Below are 25,992 nucleotides of genomic sequence, written 5' to 3'. Positions count from 1 at the left end.
GTGTCTTTTCATAGATCCTATTATCTACTTGGATTTATTCACCAAAAGGTCTCAAGCATTGTGCAAAATACAATACAGAGTAAAAGTTACTATGCTTGCCACTTCTATATAGTTATATGTATTGTTTCCCATGAACCTTACTACCTCAGTCTGTGTTCTTTTATACAATGGAGCTGAGGAGGAGTTTTTGCCTATATATGTTGAAAACGTAATGCAACGCTCCTCACTGGTGATACAGTATGCATGATTTATGTATGCAGGATCAAGTTACAGAATGCAACCAACTGCACACCCATCATCTCACACTCCCATACGGAGGCTGCATAAAAAACCAGAAGTCCCTCTCAAGAGTCAGTGTCTGGTTTGTCCATTATGGGCTACTGTAGACAAATGGCAGTGCAACATGGCAGAAACTCATAAAAGAAGGTTATTATACATGGATTCAAATATTATAATAAATATGATAGTACATTTCAGCACCTACATCCCACACACTGGACCTTTAAGCTTGGTTCCCCTTGTGTGTACTCTGGTAGGGAGCACTGGCAGAATGCAACCTTGGCCTCGACCCTCTCCTAGCATCCACTTTCACATTCTGTTCCGACTGGTTCCTGCACAGTCAAAGGTGGGACGCGTGTGGTTGATGGAGGGGCGGCGAGGATACAGATCCTGGCCCCATTTTCAGACTGGACCTCGCACCAAGGGCCTTCATCATGATTATAAAAGGTTAATCCACAGACCACCTTATCCTTCATCTGACTTTTTGCATGTCCTGGGGTTTTAGCAAAGGAAAAAGTGCTTTCAGCCTTTAGTTCCCAGTACCGTTCACCAATCTGGAGATACGGCAGGCTGTTTGGTACCCATCCTGGTCTGGCGTAGGTTATATCCCGCCAGGCAATGGGATCTGAGAGTTGATAATTTCTGAATTTTTCACCTCTGTGGCTGTACAGCTGCAGGCGCTTTGTAATGTCCTCCATGGAGCCTTGCTTGGCAGGAGGTGGGGCGCTCGCAGATAGCAACTCCATTGGTTCAGAGTAGCTGTTTTCTGGTCCAAGAGTGGCCAGGTTCTCTTGTTTCACAGGTACATATATTTCTGGGCCAGAGGTGGAGTTCTCTGTATTCCCAGTTTGCTTTCCTCCTCCTTGATTCCTGGCTATGTAATGGGCAGAGTCCCCTGTATTTCCAGGTTGCTTTCCTCCTTCTTGTTTTCTGTCAGTGCTGGTTGGGGTTACTGAACAAATTTTTGGAATATCCTCTTTCATCGGGACATGGGTGGCAGAAGATATGTTGAAGCTGCCATGGTCAGGCCCATCTCTCCCTTGGGTGATGGCCTAGGGGTAAGACAGCACATTAGTGATTTGTGTCCTGAACAGTGTCCAAACCAGGTTAGAACGGTTCCAGAGGGTCTTGTAAGTTAACTCACGGATTTTTGAGAAAAGAGACAAAACATGATGTAAAAAACTGAAAAGTCTTCATTGTTTTCAAATTTATGACCTGGAGATGGTTCTCAATAACTGTAATTTTGGTGAGAAAAGGCTTTTGAATCCGGGCATGGGCATCTCTAGCAGCATACTACTGCAACTGAGTGGTGACAGTGTCCTTGTATGTTTGTTGTTCATGGTACTGGCTGTCCCCTTTCTGTCAGATGTATACTCCCTTTGGCAGCATGAGATTTTTTATGTTTTTTTGAACATTTTGACCCCTTGTGCTGATGGGAAACTCAAATGGTTGCATTTAGCAGGCGTGTCCATTCTTCTTCTGGGACTATCATCTGTTCTAAAAAATCTTCCCTGAGGTTTTAAAGGGCTAGATTTAGCAAGCAACATGCAATTTGTACCATCATGGGGGTGCCAGCTCATCCACCTTCCCGTTTTCCTTCTGCCAAATAATGCTTGATGTTGGAGCAACTTCTGTCCAGTAAATTTTATTTCCTGTGCTGGTCTCTGCCATTATACTCCATGCTTCTGCCTGAGTCAGGTTTATACCCTTAGTATCCTTCAATCCTCTATTTTCCCCGTTGTGTGAGTTTCCCTGTTCCTGCCATGTTGCAACAGTCACCATTTGTCACTTGGGAAAAAAAACAAAAAAACAAGAGAGCTTTAGAATTGGTAATCTGTGTCAGTGAAATGTCTATTTGCCAGAATCAAGGTCATACCGTTATTGACATGGATTTTCCAGTTACGTATTGATAGAAGCATTTCAGGGTGAGTCATGGTTATGGGGGGGCTCCCTCCAACTAGCGGGGGTATTGTTGGGGGCATGAAGGAGTATCTTTTCATGTTGGTCAGTGGTAAACAGCAGACTTTTGGGTATCTTTCCATTCATCCTAGGTTTGATCATTAAGAAAGGCACTTATTGCAAGGTAGTAAGGTTTGTTGTACAAGTTACACAACACAGTTGTGCACCAGAGTGAGCAAGAATCAATACCTATACTCCAGTGTCTTTAACCACCTGATAATCGGTTGCTGTTGCAGGGGCAACATAACGTGTATAAGGTCTCGCTCCTCCAAGAGATTTCAGTATCTGACTGAGAGCCAAAGGGCAGAGAGAGGTGTAACCCAAATTCAAGGTATCTCTCTATCTGTCCTAACAGCTCTTACGCTAGTCCATCTCTTGAGTGGCAAAGACATTTCTGACATTTTAAGTAATTTTAAAGACAAGAGGTCTTGACAAAGTGTTGTTGAAGAAACTTTGGGTGATAAGATACGAGAGATCAAAATAGACACGGTGTTCGTCTTTCAATAGATCAAATGATCTACTTAGTTTTATTTACCAAAAAGCATAAAGCAGCTAGTTCAAAATTTCATAGAGTAAAAGCAATACAATTCTTGATATTTCTTTTATTTAATAAGTTGTTACTTTGTTACTTTTTCCTATTCCAAGATGGTGCTGCTCTGGTGGCAGCCTGCTGTAGCAGCTCACATTACTTTTTGTATTTTGCTGCATATAAATCACTTGGATTTGACCTTAGAAATAGAGATACCATAGAGTTAAAACATATACTGGTTCTTTTGTTGTTCTCCTTTTTCCACTCTGGTGTCAGCGAGTCATGCCACCAACTGATAGGGCTCTCCAACTCGATACTGTGGGATGCTGAGGCAGAGGGGGATGTAGGCGAGAGACAAATGCAGAGCCAGGACGTGTAGTATAAAATCCCTCTTCCATCAAACTGGATGGACAAGTTTGCCACACTGACTTCCACTTTTAAGTGACAACTTTTCTGACCAATCGGTGGTCTTTACTCATCCATTTATTATGAGCTCAGCTAACCTCGAAGGAGGTGGTGCCAGAGTACCAGGTACACCAGAATTCCCCTTCTGGGGAAAAGGATATGGGGCAGAACGCCATTTTTGCCCATATATGGTTAAAAATGAAATACAGAGCTTCTCATTAGTAATACAGAGTGCTGTTCGCATGCATGATTTATGTAAGCAGTGGGAAGTTCCTGGTTTATGAGCAAAGACATAATTAGAACATGTTTTTTTCAGCTCATCAGTCTCTTAGTCTCTTAAAGTTGGTTCCCCTGTTTTGTTGTTTGGCAGCAAAGACGGAATGCACTCTGGGACTTGGCCCTCTCCTAACACTGCATATTTAAAATATTGCAAGACTCCATGTTGTCACTTCAGTGTTTTGTGACCTGTGGCTTCTAATACCTCGTCCAGTTCCTTCACAAAATGCCTCAGGTCATCAAGGCAGCGTTGTTTGATCTCAGACAGGTTTGCATCCAGTGGAGCCTGCAGCAGATTATCCAAACTTGGCTCCTTGGTCACCAGCATCTTCACCACAGTGCGAAATGTCTCACAGTCCTGCCTGTAATGCTGCACAAAACAAAATGATGATGTCAGGAATGTCAATATTCCATATGATACAATGAAGTATATAGTGTAGAGTAATAAAAAAAACAAAATTAAAAAAAAGAGAATAACGTGATCATAGATTGGTCTGTCACCGAGGCATTTAAATTGTTTACACATATTTTTTTACACAATATAGACTGTATGGTTATTCAGACATTTCATAAACTGCAGTGGAAGATTATTTTTGTCTTTTCTCTTCTGATCATAACCAAAACTAAAGGCTTCTCAATCAACTTGGGAGTGATAGAGTCCTGTGTTTTGTATTTGGGTGGTGTGACTTCACTTTAGTTTTAAGCTGGAACAAAGATTGTCCCTTTACGTACAGCCCTGCCACTTTTATAGGCCGTCTCTGGTATTGAGAGTCTCTTAAAAAACAAATCTTTGACCAAAAATGATAATGAATGGTTTGTTTTTATGATTTAGAAGAGAAAATAGTGTTAGCTTGTGCAGGTTCACCAAAATTTACAAGTATGAAATCTATTGCTGTTAAATCTAAGCATGCAGGTTGTGTTAAATATTGACTAAAGCACATATTCAAGTATTTGTTTTGCAAAATTGCACGTCAAGTTACAACAAGCACCTCATTATCTCACAGTTATTTTATCCACATACAAACATTTATATACATAAACAGTATATTAGACCAAATCTAAAATTGTATAACCTATTGATATCAGTCCATTGTGCAACAATTTGAGATGACTTTACAGAAAAAAGTGGGAACTTCTGAAGACTCTCTGAATTCTACAGATCAACTCCATGTCAACATCAAGCTGTGAACTTAATGAACGCATTAGTCGTAAATTGGTGCATTCCACGAAACAGGTGTGTGAATGTGTGTGTGCAAGCCTATTCACGTGCATGTGCACCCATCACAAAAGGGACATGAGGTGTCAGAGTATGTTACCGGTGCTGTAGCATTCTTTCACACCACATTGTAACAAGCTCTCACATCCCTCTCGGATTTTACTGCTGACCCAAAAACGGCTGTTAAGTTCTTTATTAGAGTCCCAGGTGCAAGCTCACAACATCTTTATCACCTGGAGAGAAAAGGCTAAATGTGGGGCCCTGCACTGAAGCCACCTAGAGGTTTAGGGCCACAATGGCGTGTCAAGGAGCATTCTGGGACATCTGGGTCTTTCAGGGTTGAGTTAATGCAGCCCAGATCACCTCTCCCCTTAAATTAGAGTCACTGGGGCAGACAGAAGGCTTCCCTGTGGTTTAAAACAATCATTCTGTTGGCCACTACATGTAAGAAATCATATCCAACTACTAGATTACATAAATGTCTACTGACAGAAACAGGCTATTATATGTGGTCATACAGGGCGTATTAACCCCCCAAAGCATATTGCCTCCAAGAAATATGTATTTTTAAAGATAACAAAGCAATATATTTTATACGTAAACTCTTCAGCAGATGGAAAGCAATCAATCTTTGCACCAATTTTACTGAAGTTTAATAAAACTTTTGCAGCCTCCAAAAACGCTGTGCAGACGTCAGCTGTAGAACAAAATATGTCGATTGGTATCGCATCAAACATTAACCGTCGGTTAAATGTAATAAAACACAAGCCGTCAGCTTTCGTAACTTAGAAAAGAAAAATGCCGGCCTGTCAACTTAAATCAGTGTCCAGTCTTAAGCAGAATGTGAGGTTAACCGGTTAAACGGCTTTATTCCAGGGTTCTGTCAGTTACGGGGAAATTTAAAACCACAACTGCTGTTTCTTTGCCTAGATACACATTACATAATGTGTATCCAGGCTTAACTCGTGATTGTGTATCCATCAATTTGTATGGTGATAACGACGCTTTTGTAAATTCATCACATCAATGTCACATGGCTTAACTGTACTTGATGAGAATTTAGAGGGTTTGAGCATCTGTATGTTATAATATACTGACTGTCAACGCTGAGAGACAAAGGAATGAAAATCAAATGCTGGAATGAAAGTCTGTGATGTTTTAAAACCCGCGAAATTTGCCACAGTCAGTATCGAGAACGTTTCATCAGAATCAGGGACGGAGATCAGCTGGGTGGTGCCTTGATCGCACAGTAAAGGTCAAAGAAATAAAAAAACAATACAGCATTCAGCTAGGAACAATAGGGATGGAAACAATTTGCCACATGGGAGCCACTCACTGTGTTCTCAAGCGAAAGAAAGGCCCCATGTTAAAAAAAAAACAACAAAAAAACGAAAAGGCGAGACTTGTTTGGGTGAAAAAAGAAAATCAAGGTGCACAATTTGTTTTGTCAGACAAGGACCAAGTAGTGTTGTGATATCATAGAATTACACACACAGACAAATATAGTGCTCTACGTGCTAATTACAATGATGTCAAAAAACTGCAATGCCTCCAGCCAATAGATCACCTCAGTTGTCCTCCATGGCCTTTTACAAAAATGTAATTTCTCTCTCCCCCTGATAATTCCCCTGCTGAACTAGCTAGAGCATGTTTAGATAGCTGATGCACACCTATCTGTTCAATCCCTGCATCCCTCACCCACACTCTGCACCACAGCACATGAATTTGGAACAGTGTTTGCTCCAGTTACAGGGAAACACATCAAACGTCATGGTAGGCTAAAATAATTACTTTGACTATGAATATCATAGCAGTGAAGGTTATTATCAGTGTATCACAACATGCATTGTACACACACAGAGGAAGGAGGTGAGTCAACTCCAACAGAAATATCCCAGACTGTGGGAGATGTTTGGACTCTCTCATGATTTAATGTCTGCAGATCATGTCAAGCGAATTTCGCCACCCCACATAATGATAGTCCTCAGGCCCGACCGCAAGGAAGCGAGAGACGCACGACACGTGTGGCCGGCTCAGCTCAGGGTCAACTTCATTCAACAACACAGGTCTCCTTCTGTTGACATACTGTGTGAGCTGTCCTTTCTCAGGCTACTCTTAACTTTTTATTCAACATCGTCTTAATTTCACATTACACAACCTATTTTTTTCAGATAAATCTCCACACTACTATTGCCCCAGAGCATATTTTTCCTTTTTCATACATTTTTACTAAGTAAGCATCATTAAGCAGAGTAAATAAAATTGGTTCCAGGTTTGAAGATGTGAAAGGAAACATGGGCTAAATGAGACAAACATGTGGTTCATGTCCTACAAACCAGTACCCCTCTAATCACTTTGGGTTGATTATGTTTGCCATCTTTCAAACAAAACTGTCCTAAGCTTTTCCCAAGCTACGGCCTTTGTTGATGGTGATTACATTTTCACTTCATTATATCCCAGAAACACAGTTTTACACACTTGAAAGCTTCAAAAATGGACGAGGAAAGGGTCAGGAAAAGTAGACTTCAAATGAACTCTGAACTCAAATTAAACAATTTCCCTTGATGTGACTGTAGCTAAGAAGACTGTGAGCCATCATCCGCTTGCATGCTCATGAGTATGCATAAAAATGTGTATGAGATGAAGAGCATCACTCCAGGTTTATTAAAAGTACTTAACAATTGCTGGTTGGGACTTCAAACAGCCAGCTATTTTTGTCACAACTGCTCCCATGTTACTTGAACTAACAGGAAGGGTGATTTTGACCTGAACGTGCTCTATGAGTTCTGAGAAAAGGTTCAGGGAGGTGCAGCCTAAGTTCCCTCGCTGGAGTGGGAGCCATGAGCTGATCTTTAAGCCTGATACTAAGGGGCCACACAGGACGGACTGGAGCCCCAAGAGAAACAGCAACACCAGGGGCCTTAAGGAGGAGCATTAAAAAAGTGGGCTTCTGCCCAAATCGGATGTTTGTGGAGGTCCAAATTGTGAACATACCGACAGGAGTGTGCGCTGGGATACCATGTGGGGGTTGGGAGATTATACATAAGGCACTCACATGGACGTTTAGCAAGGCTCTGTTCAAATGAGCACTGATGCAGGCAGGGGTCCTGCATAATAAGGGAAGTAGGGTAATGACTTGAGGGCTGGTACACATTAGGGGATATTAAAAGAGCCATTTTAATCACTCGAGCTGCAAACCGGACCTCTCGATTGAGGGGCTAATAGTTGAAATGGATATGTTTCATTTGTGCTGATTGAGATGATGAATGGACTCTGAAAATAACTCCCAGGCACTTAGCAAAGTTTTGAATGAATACATTCTGAGCTCCTATGTTGTTGTTCTGCCATTTTACATGCTCAGATTTGTTCTTTGGTCAGTCCCAAGGATGATAAATTGCTCCATTTGTCACCTGTTCAAAGAGAATGAGGTATTGTGATGAAGGTTTACAAAACAACCGCATGACGCTCATTAAGCCTGTCAAGAAATCACCTAATATTTTGAAAAATCTCATGAGAACAGGTGATGTTTACTGTGTCAATCAATTTGTTTGGGGTTTCTCATTTCATTTGAAACCCTGAAACACCCATAGAAAATATGCATTACAGCAAGCTCTTGGCCGAAAAAACAATGAGCTATGCTAGTGTGACAAATCCATTTCAGACTAATCTGGCCTTGTGATAACAGGGTTGAATAAACAGCAGTGCTGATCAGAAAAATAGCTCATTCAGGAAAGACGGAAGAAGGGATGGATGGATGGATGGATGGATGGGTCCACTGCTGTGGGGTGGAGCTGGTCCTTCAAACCACTCTGCCCACTACTTCATCGGTTCATGGCGATACCAGGCTGCGAATGATCAGTGGTGGTTTGAGCCTGGGACAGATGTTACAGTATAGACACAGTCGAAGTTTCTACCTCTCACCACGTCTGTAGAAGCAGTTGGAAATGGCAGGGTAAGCATGTGTGTGCTAATGCCAAGAGACGTAACACACTGTGTGTGGGCCGCCTGCATCCTGCGGGGCAATTCCTGCCCTGCTTTAACGGGAACAGATAAGTGGCACTGTAGTACAGAGCGATGAAGGGCCAAGAAAAAAGCGCAACTCCAAATAGCAGGCCACAAGAGGCGTCACAACCTCGGGTGCTAAGGACTTTTCTGCTGACTTATCCTCCTCCTCTCCACCCAGAAATGTTTCTTAAACATTACGTATGGCAAGCCAAGGCACATTTATTTACCTTTTACATCAACCCCTTGACTCTTAGCCAAATCATAAAGACGGTTTAAAAGAGCTGTCTGGATACATGACCCACCTAGAGATCTGGGTAAAGCCCACACATGTAACGGGTGCAACCACACAATAAAGCTGAAGCTACTAGGAAGCTTCATTTTTGAGTTACGGTGACCTAGATGCAGTGTAAAAATATATATTTTTATTTAAGCAAATAATCAAAGCACTTCAGTAGGTGTGTATTATATACTGCAGGGAACAGCTACCTGACATCAGGACATTAAAGTTTATCAGTTATTGTGTATCTGAGTCAATCATGGGCCAGCTTCATGTTTAAAGTATAAAAGAATAAGAAATAAATATCCCAATTAAAGAATTCAAATATGTTGAGACAAGGCACATATGTCTGTCGTACCTGTAGCCAGGCAGATAAAGCAGACTGCTCCTTTTTGATGACAGACAAAATGACTTAAAGCTAAACGTTTATGATGGAAACCTTACCTAAGGGGAAGATTTTTCCATTAGTTTTGGAAAAATTGGATTTTAGAGTTCAGTAATAGCTGGTTCCTGTTTAAGATGACGCCTTTCACAGTATATTAGAAACCTAGTGATACCAAATGGACCAAAGAGTCAAACAAAACATGTTATGGTATACGTAAAACTGAGTTAAGAGAAATCACAGAAGTCAGGTCATTCGTGGAGCAACTCTTACTACCTTCTCGATTTCCAGAGCCTTAGCTTTAATGGCCTCCAACCGGCGAGCCTTGATGTCTTCCTCTGATGTCAGCTTTGGCTCCATGCTGGCAGCCACCACCTCCTCCGTCTCCGCCACAGATCCAGGAGTTTTTTCCTGGCAGGCCAAAGGTTAAGGGGTTAGAGTTGAGGTCACCAGGTTTAGAAGCTGGTTCTGATTTCAAAGTGTTTCAAATAGAGACGACTCTGTTTCCTTACGGATGTCGAGTTCTTGTTTTTGTACATGGCACATGTCATGTCATTATGTGCGTCGCATGTCAGCAGTAAACAGGAATGAGGTACCGCGTACAGTACATCTCTCTGATTAAAGGATTCTTACAGACAACGATCAGAGCAAACGCCCAGTGACACAAATAGATCAGTCAGTTACACTTCATTTAAAGGAAACACAAAAGAAATGTCAGCGAATCCAATCCTAATTCAAGGACAATAAGACCTGAGAGTGGTATTCTAATACTTGCCTTTACCCACGTAGTCATTATATTCCGTAACTTCTGAGTAGTTCATTATATCAATCATGTGACTGTGTACATTTTTTGTGAAAATACCAACAGTAATCACAACAATATTGCTGCAGTATCAATAGGTCTTTTGCTTTAGCTTTTGAGGAGATTTCAAAATCTAATGATATATGTCATATATTGGGATATAGCCTAAGATTAGTGCAATATCATGTTAACATTTGCTGCAGAAATATTTTTTATTCATGATAGGGATGTTAAAGATTAATCATTAACAGCCGTTAAGACTTTAACTGATTACCTTTTCTAGACTTACTAGGTTGGACATGCTACATCAATACTACAAGAAAGAGGAGACGTCCCAAAGACATACCGCGTGAAACAAACAAAATGTGTGTCTATGCTTAGGACATGTGAGGACAATGATTTTGTGTAACTGCACTACATTGGTGCAAGTGACATTCTGGAACACCTGTGAAAAGCTGACACTAACTGAGATTATATGTTCCATTGTGTGCAACAGTAAAATTACTTTTGATGTTGGTGTATTTTATTTTGCTTGCAATGTGTTGCTTACAAGAGCGATAGTGGTTGAGATTGCCCTCAAAAGCAGGTTTTACCTTTGAAGATCCTGAACTGTGAGGAGAGCCCTCCGCGGAGCTACTAGGAGTGTGGCTGGTGGGTACACTGGACTTATCTGTGGAGAAAGTATCATGACAGATGGAAACAGACGGAAACGCGAGCGAACAAGCACCTTCTCCAATAACTATGGTATATAATAAGGGAAGTGAGGAGAGAAGCTGATCTACAGAATACATGAGGGCAACATAACATTCTTTTATATAATATTTGCTCTGGGGGGAGCATCCTGGTGGGTCAATGTTCTGGGACGCATGCCACATTAACTGCAGCATCTCGATGGGGACCTGTGTTATATTCTATCACCCCCTCCCCTCTCTAAACACATCTTCCTGAGCTGTCTTCACTGTGTTGTTTCATAACTGAAAATGACATTACAATAAAAAACATTTACAAAAAAATACCCTGCAGGGCCATTACTTTCTACTATGTGACATCCAACAATCATTCACTTATTATTGTGAACAATCGTGAAGCAAAGTTGTTATGCTGCAGCTGAGGAGTACAAATCACTGTTTTCTTTAAGTACTCCCTTGTTGGATCCTCCCACACAAAAAGTCGAGGAGTTCAGCTGTGCCTAAATTGAAATATTGTCCTCCGCTGGCTCCAATGAGTCTAGAAAATAACAAATATGGCCAAGTTGTTTGTTTTTACTGAAGGAAGCCCCCATAGTGATTAGAGTCAGACAAGGTAAAAGCTCCATCTTAATTTTAGTCCCCCACCAGGACTATGGAGTCCCCAGTGGGTGCTTTTCCTCAGGATTCCAAAAGGGCTGAATACTCAGATAATGTAGTTTGGACCATATAAACATACAAGGCCAGGGTAAGCTGAAAACAAACTTGGTAATATGATGTGACATTTGATCACGTCTGAAGACAAAAGTGTTTATAGCTGTTCCAAATGGCAACACTTGAATCACATCGCTTTCATACAGGGGATTGATGCATTGATTGCTCAAATAACGATGCACGCATGACAACAGTCTCTCCTCGAAAGCAACAGACTGCACAGTAGTTCTCACTACCGGACACCTGAACACCTGGCCAACAGCTGAATAAAGCACGGGAATCTTCGCAAATTGTCAGTCTGAAAAATGATAAACGTTGTTGGAACAGCCCCCATAATTACGATGCTGGAAAGTGGCTTCCGACAAAGGGCTGCAACTAACAGTTATTTTTTACTATCAATTGATTGGTCAATTTTCTCACTTAGATCAGTTTTCTAGTCCATAAAATGTCAGAAACTGGTGAAAAATTGTTTCCCAGCCTGAGATCCTCAAATTCTCAAAATCCTCAAATTCCTCAAATGTCTTGTTTTGTCCCCTATCCTATTGGTTTTCACTCAAACCAATCATTCGATTATCAAAATTGTTGGCAATTCATTTCATAGTTTTCAGCTAATTAACTAATTGATTAATCATTGCAGCCCTAGCCCGACAAGGACTTTGTTTGAAGCATACCACAGCAACTTCAATTACAGCAACTGTAGAAAAGGTGAGTCCAGCTATATCCACATGTTTGGATCCTGAGGTCTGACTACTACTAGAATTAATCGTGCTTTAGTAGACATTTCTCATTGTAAAGGCCAGTTTTTGTAAACAGAGTCCAATAAACTGAGGTCTTAAATGTCTCCAGCTTCTCCCCTACCTTACAGGTAGAGGGTCCCCACGTGGCAGCCGCCCCTGTGTTTCTTGCCAACAATAGTCACCATTGACTAAGATCTGTAAAATGACATTGTCCACAGCTTCTGTTCGCATGACAAAGCCTAGTATAACAAATCAGCAAAATCCTATTGTAGTGTATTTTGCTGTGCTGTTCTAATTATTATCCCAGATGGGAGTGGAGGTGGGAGGTTCAGCCATTCTCTCACAGTTTTATTGCATCTTCAAAGGGTGGTACAGCGCAGAGCTAAGCTTTCAAAACATTAATATGTTCAAGCATCTCAGAAATCAAAGAACTGGAGAAATTATTGTCCACTCTGCTTTACCTCAGACTAATAATATTGCTTACGTCGGATCACTTTATAACAAAATTATGTCAAATGTGAATCCATAAATTAGCTCGGGAGTGCTAATTAAAGTTCTAAAAGCTGTAAACTTCACAAAAGAAGCATGTAAAATGACAGACCCAGAGTGCTCCTGAAGACATCGTTAAGCCAGAGCGTGAACTGCTTTCTCACTGGAGAAAAGGTCAGTTTCTGAATCAAAAACCAAACCACCCCAATAAACCGAGGGTATCCTTTTCCCAGCCTCTTAAAGTGTGTGTGGTGTTAGTGCAATTAACATCTTAGCGTGTTTCAGCACACCCTGACCCTTCACATTACACACCACCTCTGAAAACAGATGCTTCACCTGGAATGGCTTAATAACTTTAGACATTATAATTACATCGTAATTACACATGTACCTCGGTAAATGGGAAGATTACCCCTATTGTTGTTACTACAGAGGGGTTTAAGGACTGCAAACACTGAATTAGATATGGATGACTTCAGAACTCCACTCTAGTGCAGCCATTATTTATGCCTCTTCAGGTTTTGCATGCTGTGGCCAATCACAATCAGTGTCAGGTAGCTCAGAGCAGAGTGGTGTGTTAGTGGACGTCACACAATCCCTTCAGGCAAGCAGGTCAGACAGTTTGGTCCAGTACTGCTAGTTGTTTGCAACAGTTTGAACTTTTCTCCGCCCCGTCAGAGTGTTTTAAAATATATCTACTTACACTTTGCCTGCTTAAAATTATAAAAGAACCACCAGATAAGGATGATGTCACGATTGTCTAAATATCAAAGATTGAACTGCTGTAATACAAACACAGCGAGGAACAGTTCAATATCTGCGACTATGTGAATTCAGGTTAAAGTTTAGATTTGCTAGGGATTGGAGTCCTGGGCTCTCAGGTACAAGGTTAAAGGTCCAGTGCATAGGATTTAGTAGCATCTAGTGGTGAGGTTGCAGATCGCAACAAACTGAATCCCCCGGCCTCGTCCTACCCTATGGTGACTGCAAAACATGAACAACATGGTCTGTTTTGGTGTAGAAATATGACGGTGCAGCATGGAGGACTCAGTTCCTGGATGTTATACAGTAATAAAGACATATGTATGAATATTATATTGTATTTCTGTAAGAAATAAATCCACCGACTGGACCTTCAAGAGCAGGGCACATATGGTTTCTTACACACTATTAAACAGCCAGGAGGTACATCATTGTTTTTTCATTATTAATAGTGATTGGTAGGTGTGGAGAAAAGTATAACAAAAAGCTTGTCTGGACCCCAAAAACACTTCCTTGAAATAAGTCAGTGATAAAAGTCCCTTTGATTCCTTTTAGCTGATCACAATGTGAGGTTGTACCTGTGGCTTTTTCAAATCTTTAAACTTTACTTACGCTTTTTCTGGGCCTGCTGGTGGAGGTGGCCTTTGTCCCTGTCGGGGGAGAAGCTCCTGCTGCTTGTGTTGGATCCGGAGCGCACTGGTGGCGGGAGTTCCCTGCTTACAGGAGAGCGTTCCCGTTTGACCACTATAGGCGGAGAGCTCCGGTGATCACTCCGGTCATGTCTACAAAGATAAGCAAAAACATCGTCTTAGATATTTGTGACTACACAAAAGACAAATCCTCAGGTCAATCAGGTCTATAAAATGATCACTTGAGGAAAGAACCCATTTTCATGTCACCCAACTTAAAGAAGTATAATATATAATAGCTACTAGCCATGGGAATCTCAGTGACTTTCTTGAAATCTAATCATTGTATATCAGCAGAAACCTTTGGCATCAATTCCTTTGGGGAGTTTCACTTTAAAAGTTACTCTTTTAGAGATTGTCTTCTCTAGAATTTGCTGATAAATGACATTTTCAAAGACACACACACAGGCACACTGGACAGTACTTACTCAATACTTTTTCTGAGTTCATATTAACGATGGAATATAAATGGTGTTTCAATGTCGATTAATACTGTTTCCTTTTGTCAATGTTCTAGACCAACTTTTTTTTTATATAGATTTTGATTTGAAGCCCACTTCTGAATTCAAAATTAAACTGATTTCAGGCTGCTATGTTATACAAGGCACCCAAGCGGATGTGAAGGTTGTGACTTGGCATTTCTATATGGCACTGACCTTCGAGGAGGACCTGAGCCTCGTCCTCTGCTGCGGAACTGGGGGGCAGGTCTGCCACGGTGCCTGAAAAAACATAAAAAGTACAGACAAATCAACAGTTGCTGCTTGGTGAAGAAAAATACATGATAAATAAACCAGGAGCATGTTTGGTGTATATTTAAAAATGCATCATTTTCATCATTACTTGTTTAAGACGAGAAAAGGTTGGGTAATCATCAAGAGTTCCTTCAGATGGGTAATGGAAACAGAATAAATAGACCAAACCAAATTCAGACTCAGTGGGGCACTGCGGCACGCTGATCAATTTGTGGAGGGAGGCAATCTTCTAGCTTGGCACAAGCAGCAGTTAGCTCACATTTGGACCAATTATGGTTTTGTTTTGAATCTTTCTGTTTTCAATTGTAGGCAGCGCCATGATTAGGCCCACTTATGGAGCTGAAGTCACGTAGCACTGTCATCAAAACTATTTTTTTTTTATTGTCTTTTATTCATTAATTTAGAACATTTCATTGTTACTGTGGTGTAATCTTTTGTCATGCAATGTTGAATTCATTGTTACTTTTTGTCGGTTTCTGGCTTTTAGAGGCACTTTGGGCTACATGTTTGCATGAAAGGCACGATATGAAGGTGAGTTGAGATGATTTATTCAACCACGTACGTCTGAAGAGTGAAAGGCCTGACACAAGTACTGAAATGTCACCTTTTTTTTTTTTTTTTACATTTTTCCAGACACAAAGTTTTCAGAACAACAACCTTTAGACCCGAAGGTATAAACGACCCAAAGGCACCTGGTTGTCGTGACCTCCGCCTGAACTCAAGCAGCATCTCAAACAAAGAGCAGGTCTAACAAGGCTTCAAACTTTTACGACGCCTAGTCTGTTTGAAGTAGCCAAGACTCAGCCTGCCATTTGGCTAACCTGAATTTGCCATCACTGAATAGCCATACATGCAGGAAAAAAAAACTAGCATCAAAAGGCTTTGGATACAAGATTCATGTTGTGTACTTTCTTTTTTGAAAACACAAATATTCCACAGCGGGTAAACTAAGCATTTTTCCCAAATTTACCTGAAGATTACATACATTTATAAGGCTATGCTGTATTGGCAAGCTGAGATATACTTCATGAAATAGGCTCTTGTTACAGTCACTACACAAAGATATTAGCAGAGAGATGCAATCATTTGGTGAGTCATGAAGCCTAAAAATAAATGTGGGTCCCTTGAGAGAAAAAAAACCCTAAAAATGAAAAATAATACCCACTGTATTAACTTTGCTTTATTTGATAGCTGCAAAAAAGGGCTGGCTTGTTATGACAACACAATTTAATGGATGGATTCAAAAAATCAGTTCACAACAAAAAAAGACACACCTTGTGTCCTTCCATGTAAAAATATAATCCAAAGATACATGGCAAGTATGGACTGTTCAATGAGAGTGCTAAAAAAACACATTAGGCATTTATTCATAATCTGGGATTAAAACATCCTCAAGAGAACACAGAAAACGTTATCCAAGCTTTTGTCACTAAGACGCCACTGTAGAACCTAATTATTATCAAGTTTCTCAACAGTCCATTGTTATCCCAAACCCCTTAAGCTTTATTTATAGTTGTACAGTGAACTAGGAAGTCTGTGTACATAGCAGTCAAAGCTAACCCACTTGGCCTTCTATAGTTTCTTCTTCATGCTAGGATTGAGAGAGTTTCCCTGCCTTGTTGGATCGATAGGACAAGGGGATAGAGAATCAGCTGCAGATTTGCAGAAGCTGACGCATAAACTCTCTGACCCAAAGAAGCGTTTTTACATGGGTGAAACTGACGTCTGGAAACAATAGTTTGCTGTCAGTTCGTACTGTCTATTAAAAAATCAGTTTCTAATGTGTTTCCACATTCCTCCAGTGTTAGTGATGGGGGTTAAAATCCACAGTCCTCCTTCTGTGTAAATATAGTTAAAGTTAATATGAAGTGATCCTAGTTAGTCATATTAGGTGGGTGTCTGCAGAAGTTACAGTCTTTAAGTGCATAATTCCATCAATGTTTCCTACACTGGGGGCCAGTGACACAAAGAGGGAGTTTTTACTATACTCACTATGAAAAATATTCATTTGAGTTGATCAGCTGTTGAGCGTCATAATTACTTCAGATTTAACTTCAGATGCTTTTTTTACACGTACATTTGTCCTAATATATACAATTTTTCCATTCTGCAAAGATAATTTCTTGAATTTAACACCTAATATATTCAGATTAATTAATTGTCAGTTTGCCAGGGTGAGCGCCAAAAAAACTGAGGCAGTAACAACTTTAAGATGGATCGTGAAGTTCAAATGCAGTGTCCCAAACACTTCATCAATAAAGTGTGATCGCCACCTCGTGTCTACCAAAGCATATGCAAATTCATTCACAGGTCATAGTCAAGTTAGAAAATATGTATTCTTGATGCATGTTTATGAATGATTCATACAGAGGTAATTTATTAGTCTAAATGTTCTGTTTTTACCATGTAAAATGCTTTCAAATAGAAATGTTTTCCACACACTTTAAATACCAGAACAGAAAAATGTACAAGTAACTTGTGATATCAACTAAATATCAATTTAATGCAGAAAGGACCAAAAGAGACACAAGACACACACTGCTCAGAATATCTGAGAAGTGTGTGGGTGTTTGACTGAAGAGGGAGTGGTCCAGCTGTTTTTCCTCTCAGGGTGGGGTAAGGGGTGGAGTGCTTATTTGGCAGAGTGAGTAGACACTAGTGCCCTTTGTCCCCCTCTTTAGCCTGGTATGACTCCTGGAAAGCGGAGCCTGGGCCTGTAAACTGTTGGTATGTTGAAGTGCTTGGGGGGGGGCGGCATCTGTTAGCTGGCCTGTGTGCAGTTACCTTAAGAGCTGTGTGGTCACAGTTAATTGAAATATGCTAACTAAATGTATTTGCAAAAGCAATAATGGGAAGATGGTTTAGTCTTTAGTGAGAGCTTGGCAAACCCATTTTATTTCAATTGTATTCAATGGGATGAACGCCACACACCATGAGGATCATTGAATCTCTACCAAGCTAGTAATGTTCACTTTTAAAAAGACTGAACTCTGCCTCCACCTAATGGTCAGTTTGTTGAATTACATAAAGTTCAAATGAGGCAACAGACAATCTAACATAAGAAAGACGACAAACAAAAAAGATTTACCTTGAGCCTAACTGATGCCTCAAATCATCTCTGCTGTAGGACTGCTGGGAGTACTGGCTCTCCTGAAAACAAAATCACAATTACATCAATCTTCAAGGTTTTCCGTGGAGTTTTTGACCTGCAGTACACTCTGATCTGGCTGTAGTTCTACAACTACAATTTGTTTTTACACATTGCTGTCAAACCTGTGACACAAAACATATTTTAGTTTACAAACCATGCATTCCAAGATTGTCTTACATTTCGTGGGGGTGGAGAATTTCTGCGATAACTGTGGCTTTCCTCATAGTATCTGCGATCACTGGGCGGGTAACCATCTTCACCGTGACATTCTCTCGCGTAATTTCGAGGACCACCATACCACTGGTCATCATCATAGCCTCTGTCGTACCCGTCCATTGGTCGAGGCATAGAATTCCTCTTTTCAACGATATTGACGACTCGATGGACTTTCACCTGAAATGACATGATTCAAAGTTTTGGATTAAGAATAATTTGACAAACTGGCCATTCAGAGCACAGGGTGGATGACATTTCAGAAAGAAAACACTAATTGTTTACAACTACAGCCATTCTTCACAGGTTTAAATTTGTACATTGAATGTTTGGAAGTGCCTCCATTTTAAATCGTTAAGTTAAATATCCTAATCCCAACCAGTAACAACTGACATGGAGCTGTCCACAGTGAGATGTGATAATAAGATGTTCCAAGTAATTTTCGCTGCAAGTTTTTGATCATTTAATGCGACCCTAGTCCAGCAAAGACATAAGATACTGGTCACTGGAGTCAAACAGCTCAATGAACAGCTTGCTTTATAGTAGCATACAACACAAACAATTGTTTTTCAACATAATTCAGCCATAATTTAGCAAAAATGGTGTGAGATAAAAACTGTCAATGGATATAACAGTCAACTAATTTATTTCAACCATGCAAAACAACATCCCTCCTTACCTCTCGTACATCTCTTGCACCCATTGCTGAGAAGTGATCTTCATATGCTTCTCTAATTGATACCCGACCATGTCGATATGCCACTGCGAAACAACAGAAATAAAAATGTTTAAAAAGTGTGTTGCATTGATTAGTGTAAAGTACACTGTAACTACGATGCCATTTTTAGATTGGGCATTGGGGCAACAAAGCTGGTCGAGGACTGAATAGATCTGTTTAGAGGGGGAAAGGCCCACAACACAGGCCTGAGCTTATTAAATGCTTTGTTTCATAGTTGTAGAGGACAGGGCTTTCTACTAGCTGAGCCAGAAAGAAATGAGCAGTCAGTGTATCATCAAGTGCAGCAATGACTTGATGCAACGTGTGAGATTTCTTTTCCTAACCGTGATGAATTCTGAGTTGTTTCCACTTACTGTTGAAAGACTGCTGTTGGTTCCCTGCCTGGTACGCTCAGGATGTCTCCGTAGAGAATGATGGACCTATAAGAATGAAGGAGCATAGTCCTCTTTATTTGACACATTCCCAAACACACACGACAAACACACAAGAGGTCTGACCACAGTTCAAGAACATTTTGCACTCCACAGCCCTTTTGCTTAATTTATTTAAGCCACTCAGAATTCGGTCACCTGCCATCACCATACCTGACACAGGGGACCACTGCAGGTACAGACAGAACTCATTTATGTATTTGTAATTTCAAAATACACAATGTTTCCAAGTATCTATCCATCTATCATACGACTTCGTGTAATAGACTCAGTGCCCTGTGTTGTAACGAATGATTTTGCGTTTAGCTGATATGTAAAATGTTGTAATTACTGGGTGAGAAAGTTTCACGCTGTTAGCTATGTTATTAGCAACCTTAACATCATGGCGCAAGAAACTCGTTCACCTTACACTGACTTGAATCCTCCTGGCAGAACGGTGCCTTTTACATATTTCCCGTATCTCCAAAGAACCCTTTCTCTTGCATTAAAAAAAATGTGAAACGAAAACGGAATAATCTAAAAACAGCATAAACCAAATCACCGATGCATTCCTTCCTGCTTCTACTCCTTCCTGTTTAGTTTCCTGCTTGCTCTTCTTCGCCGAACATGCTTCGAGGAAACAGCGCGCTGCCTCCCCCTGGTGGCGACTCGTGGGAACGACAACGTAATATGAGGGTAGGAAGTGAAAGATATTATTTACCATAAGTAGCAATAACGTAAATAACAATTTACAATTAAGATGGAATACAAAATGTACTCATTAGACAGCATTTATATCATGATAGTATTATAAGACATATAAGACGTATATTGCAGGCAACATTTTAATGGTGCACTATTAGAAGAGATGAAAGGGGAAGAGATGATTTCCATGATTGAATGAGCAAAATAAATAAACTTTTACTTTGTTTACATTTTTGGAAGTCTTTAAGAAGCCACCTTCTTAGCTTAAAACAGACCAATTCCCCACTAAGGACGACTTTATAATTTATTCATATGTTTACCATAGAAAACATATCAAATGAATAGTTCAGAGTTTGTATTATTATCTTATTATATTGTATGACTACATTTTCATTTTTACTTTTTATCTATTTTTGTCCCAAATATAATGCTACATGGTTCATTTGACTTTCATTGCATATCCATGCACATGCATGTATGCACCCATATCCCAACATCCATCCCTTTGCATTAAATTACATCTTACCACATCATATTATAATATTATATTTGCCACTAAAACGTAGAAAAGGAGAGGTATGAAATATAATTTAGACATGCCAATATGATGCATCATAGCACTTTTTAAAAAAAAGATATATTCAGTCAAGCTCATTATTTCATCATTTGGCTTATTTGTGTCTCAGTAGACCTAGTAGTTTCACTTTATGCATCGTGACCATAGTCTCCTCTGAGGTTTCTCGATTATTTATCCTTATGCATTTGTTATTTTACTCTCTTTGCAGCTGTGACTGTTTAGTTTGACTGTGTGGCATCAATGACATCAATTCTATATCTCATAAAGTAGAAATACAAATGTGGAACCTAGTAAAATAGAAATATACACAGGCAAAGTTAACTTGTTTTTACTTGCTTTTTTAAGCTTGTGAAACAGAAATACAGACTTCAAGTTCACTTTGACATCAAGTTCAACTACTAAAGTAACTTTTTCTAACTTTAAAATCTTGTTAAATAGAAATACACAGATAAAGTTCACTTCACTTCACTTACATTACTTTTTTACTTTTAAATCTAGTAATCTTGAACAGTACTTGAGTAAATTTCCATTCAATCAAGTCTTCACTCAAACAACAAAGAAACTGTCCAGTAGTCTCTACGAACATGTCCTTTCCTCCTCCACATGTGGATGGATTGGTAGCTGTATAAATTACATGTGTGTACACTGATCCCCCTCCAGTCCTCAGGAGACCTGCGCTGTCTGCTGCCACGCTGTGACCGCACAAAGCGCCTTTAACGCTCGTTGTGTCACATTCACGGCCGCCTCTGTTGTGATTACACTAGAGGTGATTGGCTGAAGCCGCGTCACGTGGTCGTCCTTCGACTGGAGTTTCCACGACAGCTGAGTAGCAGCTAAATGCGTGTTTTCACCTGTAACACTGCCGCTTTTCAACTCCGCTGAGTCGAAGTTTCTCAACATGGGAGACAAGAAGAGTCCCACGAGGTAAAAACTGTCGCCGGCGCCTTTGAATGAAGACTTTATCGGGCCGTGTGCTAACAGAAAGCTGGCTCAATGGATGAAGCCGTTTCACTGAAGTGTTCATGGCGGCTGGCTGCTGCCTCAATCCGGGGCAGCCGTCTGTGTAAACCGAAAGCTCCCTGATCCGCAGTGACTTTCTGAGCGGAACATGTCTTTCACAGTCTTGTCTTTCCTGTTCCGGAAGTCCTTATCTTGCTTTTACAATGGTTGAAAACGTGCCGTTGTGACAGTGTTTTTGTTTTGTTTTTGTCTGAAGGCCGAAGCGGCAGTCGAAGCCCTCCTCCGATGACGGTTACTGGGACTGTAGCGTCTGCACGTTCAAGAACAGCGCTGAGGCGTTCAAGTGCCTGATGTGTGATGTCAGGAAGGGGACGTCAACTCGGTACGAATCACTGTGGCTGCTACTTTGTTTTAACAATCACAGCACACACAGAGCCATTTCACTGTTAGCTGCACCATGCCTAAAGTAGAGGCAGGTTATAACTGTTTTGCAACAATTCATATCATCATTAAGGGTTATTGTTTTTGTGTTGTTTCAACTTTGTGGATGTGTTATAGTTTATGTCTTAAAAATGGCGGTTGCTAACAGGTGGCTAAATTAGGCTAAAGATGTTGTCTGGGGCTTTAAACGTCGTCACGCCAAACATGGAAACTCATCTACTCACTAGTCCATCTTTATGGGCCAACTTTAGTTGCAAGCTATTCTAACTCTGACTTTACGATTTGTAGGTTGAGCAGTTTACAGAAAACATATAGTTAGTGTGTAGTAAGACGCTTAGTGGTGGTGACATTTAAGTTATGTGACCACAGTGTAGTCTGTTTATAGCCTTACATTAGCTCCTTTTAAGCAATTTAATTTATGCACAAAAGTGGTATTCATCTGTGAAGATTATCTTGCTGAGCAATTCTTCTAAGTATGATAAAGTTGTGCATGCCACAGAGCAATTCAGGGAAATTCAAAAATCCCACAAGCTTTTTGACGAGGGAACCAGGGCAATGCTAACGTCCAGGTAAGCCTACAAAAACATGTCATTGCTACACCACTCTACGGGTCACCTGTGAAATTCATCCTCAAAACAAATAGGGGGTATTATAACACCAGAGTACCTGCTAACTGCTGCAAACTGTAGCTGTCCTTTGCTAATTAGCTCAGTTAGCCATGCAGGATGTAGTCCTGAATGGGGAGCTTAGGGACCATTCACACTCCCTTTTCAAGGCAGGGATATTGCACTGTTACCTCACCTCAGTGTCCAAGTCAGAGTTGCAGTGGTGGAGTGCAGGGGGACACTTAAGTTATGCCTCTGATCTTACATGTAGTAACAAACATTAACTGAGGGAAATCGACATCTGTGTGTAAGGGTAAGCTGGCAGCTTGGGACAGGGGTGGGCCTTTTTGATGCCGTTTTCACGCAGGTCCTTCCCTGGATGCTCAGAATAAAAGAGAAATGGCCAAAACTTCAAGCCACTTAAACAAAGTTATATGACCAAACAACAGTACCCAGCAGGTAATGTCTATGGAATTTTCTATGTGGAAAAAATGCAGAATTTATAGGTGGAAAAGTAGCTATCTTTGCGTCTGCCCTACCAACTTCTCCTCATACTTCCATCAAGACAACAGCGTCTGTCCCCAGCAACGTGAGCCAGACGGCTCTTAGCCGTTTGTAGTGATGTGAAGTGTATAGCATTATACCAAGTTTGTTTTTAATATCTTGTCCAGCCTATTTTTTATATGAGTACCTGAATCAGCACCTTTTTAAATGCTAATATGAGACCCTTCATCAAGGTCAGACTTATTGTTAAGCCAGAGACGTAACTGAGAGTAACCCTTTACATATTATACCACATGATTTTTCAGTGTTATGAATGATTATTGCTTATACTGGTACATGTTGACCGTGTGAAATTGATAAATTGCTGGAAAGTATCTTTATCACCTCACAGTAATTTTGGTGTAAATAATCTTTCCCACCTGCTTGGAAGGATTTCACAAAATACCTTTTATTTGCTCATTCCTGGCTGCACAGGAGAGGTTTTTTTTTTTTTTTTTGCTATGTATCGCAGTCTGCCAGTAAAGAGCTGCAGAGAAGTCCTGAATTAACATAGACTTTACTATATCCACTAAACTGTACTTTTGATTATGGAGAGCTCTGATACGCCTCACCAGTGCTACTGAATCAAAGAAAGTTTTAGGGAATTTTGTTGATTTGACCTGTTGGTGTTTCATTAGAAGTTTTTGTTTGTAAGCCCCCTGCTCCTCCTGGTCTCACAAAATAGTTACAGTCCTACAGGTATGAATGGAACTTTAAATCCAATAACTTCTTTTTTTTCATGTTTTTCAGAAAACCACGGCCTGTTTCTCAGCTCGTTGCACAGCAAGTAAATCAGCAGTTTGCACCATCCACACACCCCAAAAAGGACAAGAAAGAAAAGTCAGAGAAAGACAAAAGTGACAAGGATCCATCGCTGAAAAAGAAAAGCCATAAAAAGTTGAGGTAATGAATTCATCAGAATCAGGGGGCTTTGGGTTTTGCAACCACTTAAATATTCAGTGTCCTCCAAGCAGTTTTCAAATCTTGCATCTGTCTGCCTGTCCTCTCCAGGCCCAGGTTAAAAAACGTCGACAGGAGCAGCGCCCAGCATCTAGAGGTCACAGTCGGAGACTTGACTGTAATAATCACAGACTTTAAGGAGAAAGCCAAACCCATGTCCACGTCAACAAGCGCTGCCTCAGCAGACCAGCACAGTCAGAGCGGCTCAAGTTCTGAAAACACTGAATGAGTCGTGTCAAGATGCTCCTGGCCTCAGGGGGAAAGGCTCATTGGTTAACGGAAAGACTCACTAACCTTCACACTTCCAGTCTGCACAACCTGTTTTTCTGCACTCTCAACAGCCTTGACCAGTGATTAAACTTCATCATGCACATTTCTTTTAATAATACTATAAATGCCAATATGATAGCATTCACTTCTACTCTGGGTTTGTACCTTTCACTGCCTTCCCATGATGGTAAAGTATTCAGGAGTCAGAGCGTCTGCTGTATGCTCAACTCAAAGGACCGCTTCAGCAGGATCTATCATGATGAACTGAAAAAGAGGAACTGTAGCATTAAATCCCGGATGTCAGTGGAACCGTGCCGCTTGTGTCACACACGCGAGCGTGTCATCAGCATCACACTGCACAGGCCACTGCTGCACACAATAAATGATAAACGACAAAAGAATATATGAAGAAGTCATCTCAGAATTGTAGTTTATCCTTGAATTTTGTTATCGTTATTTGCACTTAATGGCATCCTACGTTCACGATGACATTTTTTTAGCATTATTTCCATTATCAGTAAATCATAACACTGTTGGTTACAGATCTTTTTTATGCCATTAGATGCTGTTAATTGTTTTACTGTCTAATATTTGAGTAAAATTATTAAATAATTATTCTAACTATGCTTCTCCTTCACTTGGTAGAGTTGAGCATGATTTAAACAATAGAATGGTTTATATTGTAAAATAATGTTAAATAAAATAAGTAGATACTTTGATATGTTTTCAAATTGTTTTTATTGTGAACAGAACAGTTTGCATGACACAGGGAGTGTTTACAAATTCTTTGTTTTAACTCCACAGTTATTGGATTGTTGTTGTTTTTTTTGTTTTGTTTTTTGTCTTTTTTCTTATTATGACTGTTGATAACAAGGATCGACAGGAAAAGACAATAGTCTAATCTACTAAAATCACCACAATGTGACTTTTTTTGGGTTGTAGGCCAAGGCATCTCTGCAGCACCGAAGTACTTCAATATCATGCTTTTTCCACACAGATACAACACAGTACAACTTGTTGGTCGATCAATTCACAGACAGCGTGTATAGTAATTGTGTAGTAAGACACTTAGTGGCGGTGTCATTTAAGTCATGCGACTTGAGTGTAGTCTGTTTATAGCCTAACATTAGCTTTCTACTTGTAGCAATCTAATTTAGGCTTCAAAAATCACAAAAGTGGTGTTCATCTGTGAGGATCATCATTAGTGTCATAAGCTTGTGTTTGACCACAGACCTTCATTTTGGCGATAATCCAAAATCCAATTAAAAAAATGCAGGAACCACAGCGATTCTGACCTCCGGGTTAGCCTACAAAAATATGTCATCGCCACACTGCTCTGTACTGATGAAAAATGCTGAATATCGACCCTGATAATCGATCTACCTCAAATGTGAATTGAGACTTTACAAAGAAATCAAGGCCACTGCTGGGATAAAATGGATCATTAAAGATTTAACAA

At 40.3% G+C, this 25,992-nt stretch overlaps 2 protein-coding genes across 5 annotated transcripts; one reads left to right on the top strand and one right to left on the bottom strand.

Moving 5' to 3' along the window:
• Position 1: 1 nt before the first annotated feature.
• Positions 2-20,177, bottom strand: LOC119023806 (periphilin-1). Of its 4 annotated transcripts, none has more exons than XM_037105980.1 (11): positions 20,035-20,177; positions 19,416-19,481; positions 19,003-19,085; positions 18,288-18,503; positions 18,048-18,109; positions 14,864-14,926; positions 14,131-14,300; positions 10,724-10,800; positions 9,605-9,739; positions 3,654-3,818; positions 2-1,331 (listed from the first exon to the last, which is right to left on the bottom strand). In XM_037105980.1, coding segments are annotated over exons 2-11 (1,728 nt in total). In that variant the 5' UTR covers positions 19,417-19,481; positions 20,035-20,177; the 3' UTR covers positions 2-575. The 4 variants fall into 4 exon arrangements, with proteins under 4 accessions (XP_036961875.1, XP_036961873.1, XP_036961874.1 ...); XM_037105978.1 differs by having other exon boundaries at positions 19,898-20,104; XM_037105979.1 differs by having other exon boundaries at positions 19,903-20,104.
• Positions 20,178-21,315: 1,138 nt separating this feature from the next.
• On the top strand, positions 21,316-25,252 carry LOC119023808 (YY1-associated factor 2-like). The gene is made up of 4 exons (XM_037105985.1): positions 21,316-21,678; positions 21,971-22,096; positions 24,054-24,206; positions 24,315-25,252. The coding sequence occupies exons 1-4, from the start codon at positions 21,653-21,655 to the stop codon at positions 24,490-24,492; spliced, it is 483 nt and encodes a 160-aa protein (XP_036961880.1). The 5' UTR covers positions 21,316-21,652; the 3' UTR covers positions 24,493-25,252.
• The last annotated feature ends 740 nt before the right edge of the window (positions 25,253-25,992 follow it).

Source organism: Acanthopagrus latus, chromosome 8 (genome assembly GCF_904848185.1).
Source record: "Acanthopagrus latus isolate v.2019 chromosome 8, fAcaLat1.1, whole genome shotgun sequence".
Lineage (NCBI taxonomy): Eukaryota > Metazoa > Chordata > Actinopteri > Spariformes > Sparidae > Acanthopagrus > Acanthopagrus latus.
This window is presented reverse-complemented; position numbering and strand designations above follow the sequence as displayed.

Coding starts and splice junctions, on each gene's coding strand:
- LOC119023808 (XM_037105985.1), top strand. CDS start 21,653: ATGGGAGACAAGAAGAGTCCCACGAG. Junction 21,679..21,970: donor GACAAGAAGAGTCCCACGAG/GTAAAAACTGTC, acceptor TTTTGTCTGAAG/GCCGAAGCGGCAGTCGAAGC. Junction 22,097..24,053: donor AGGAAGGGGACGTCAACTCG/GTACGAATCACT, acceptor CATGTTTTTCAG/AAAACCACGGCCTGTTTCTC.
- LOC119023806 (XM_037105980.1), bottom strand. Junction 10,801..14,130: donor CCAGCAGGCCCAGAAAAAGC/GTAAGTAAAGTT, acceptor CTTTCTCCACAG/ATAAGTCCAGTGTACCCACC. Junction 1,332..3,653: donor TTGTGAAGGAACTGGACGAG/GTATTAGAAGCC, acceptor TCTTACCCCTAG/GCCATCACCCAAGGGAGAGA.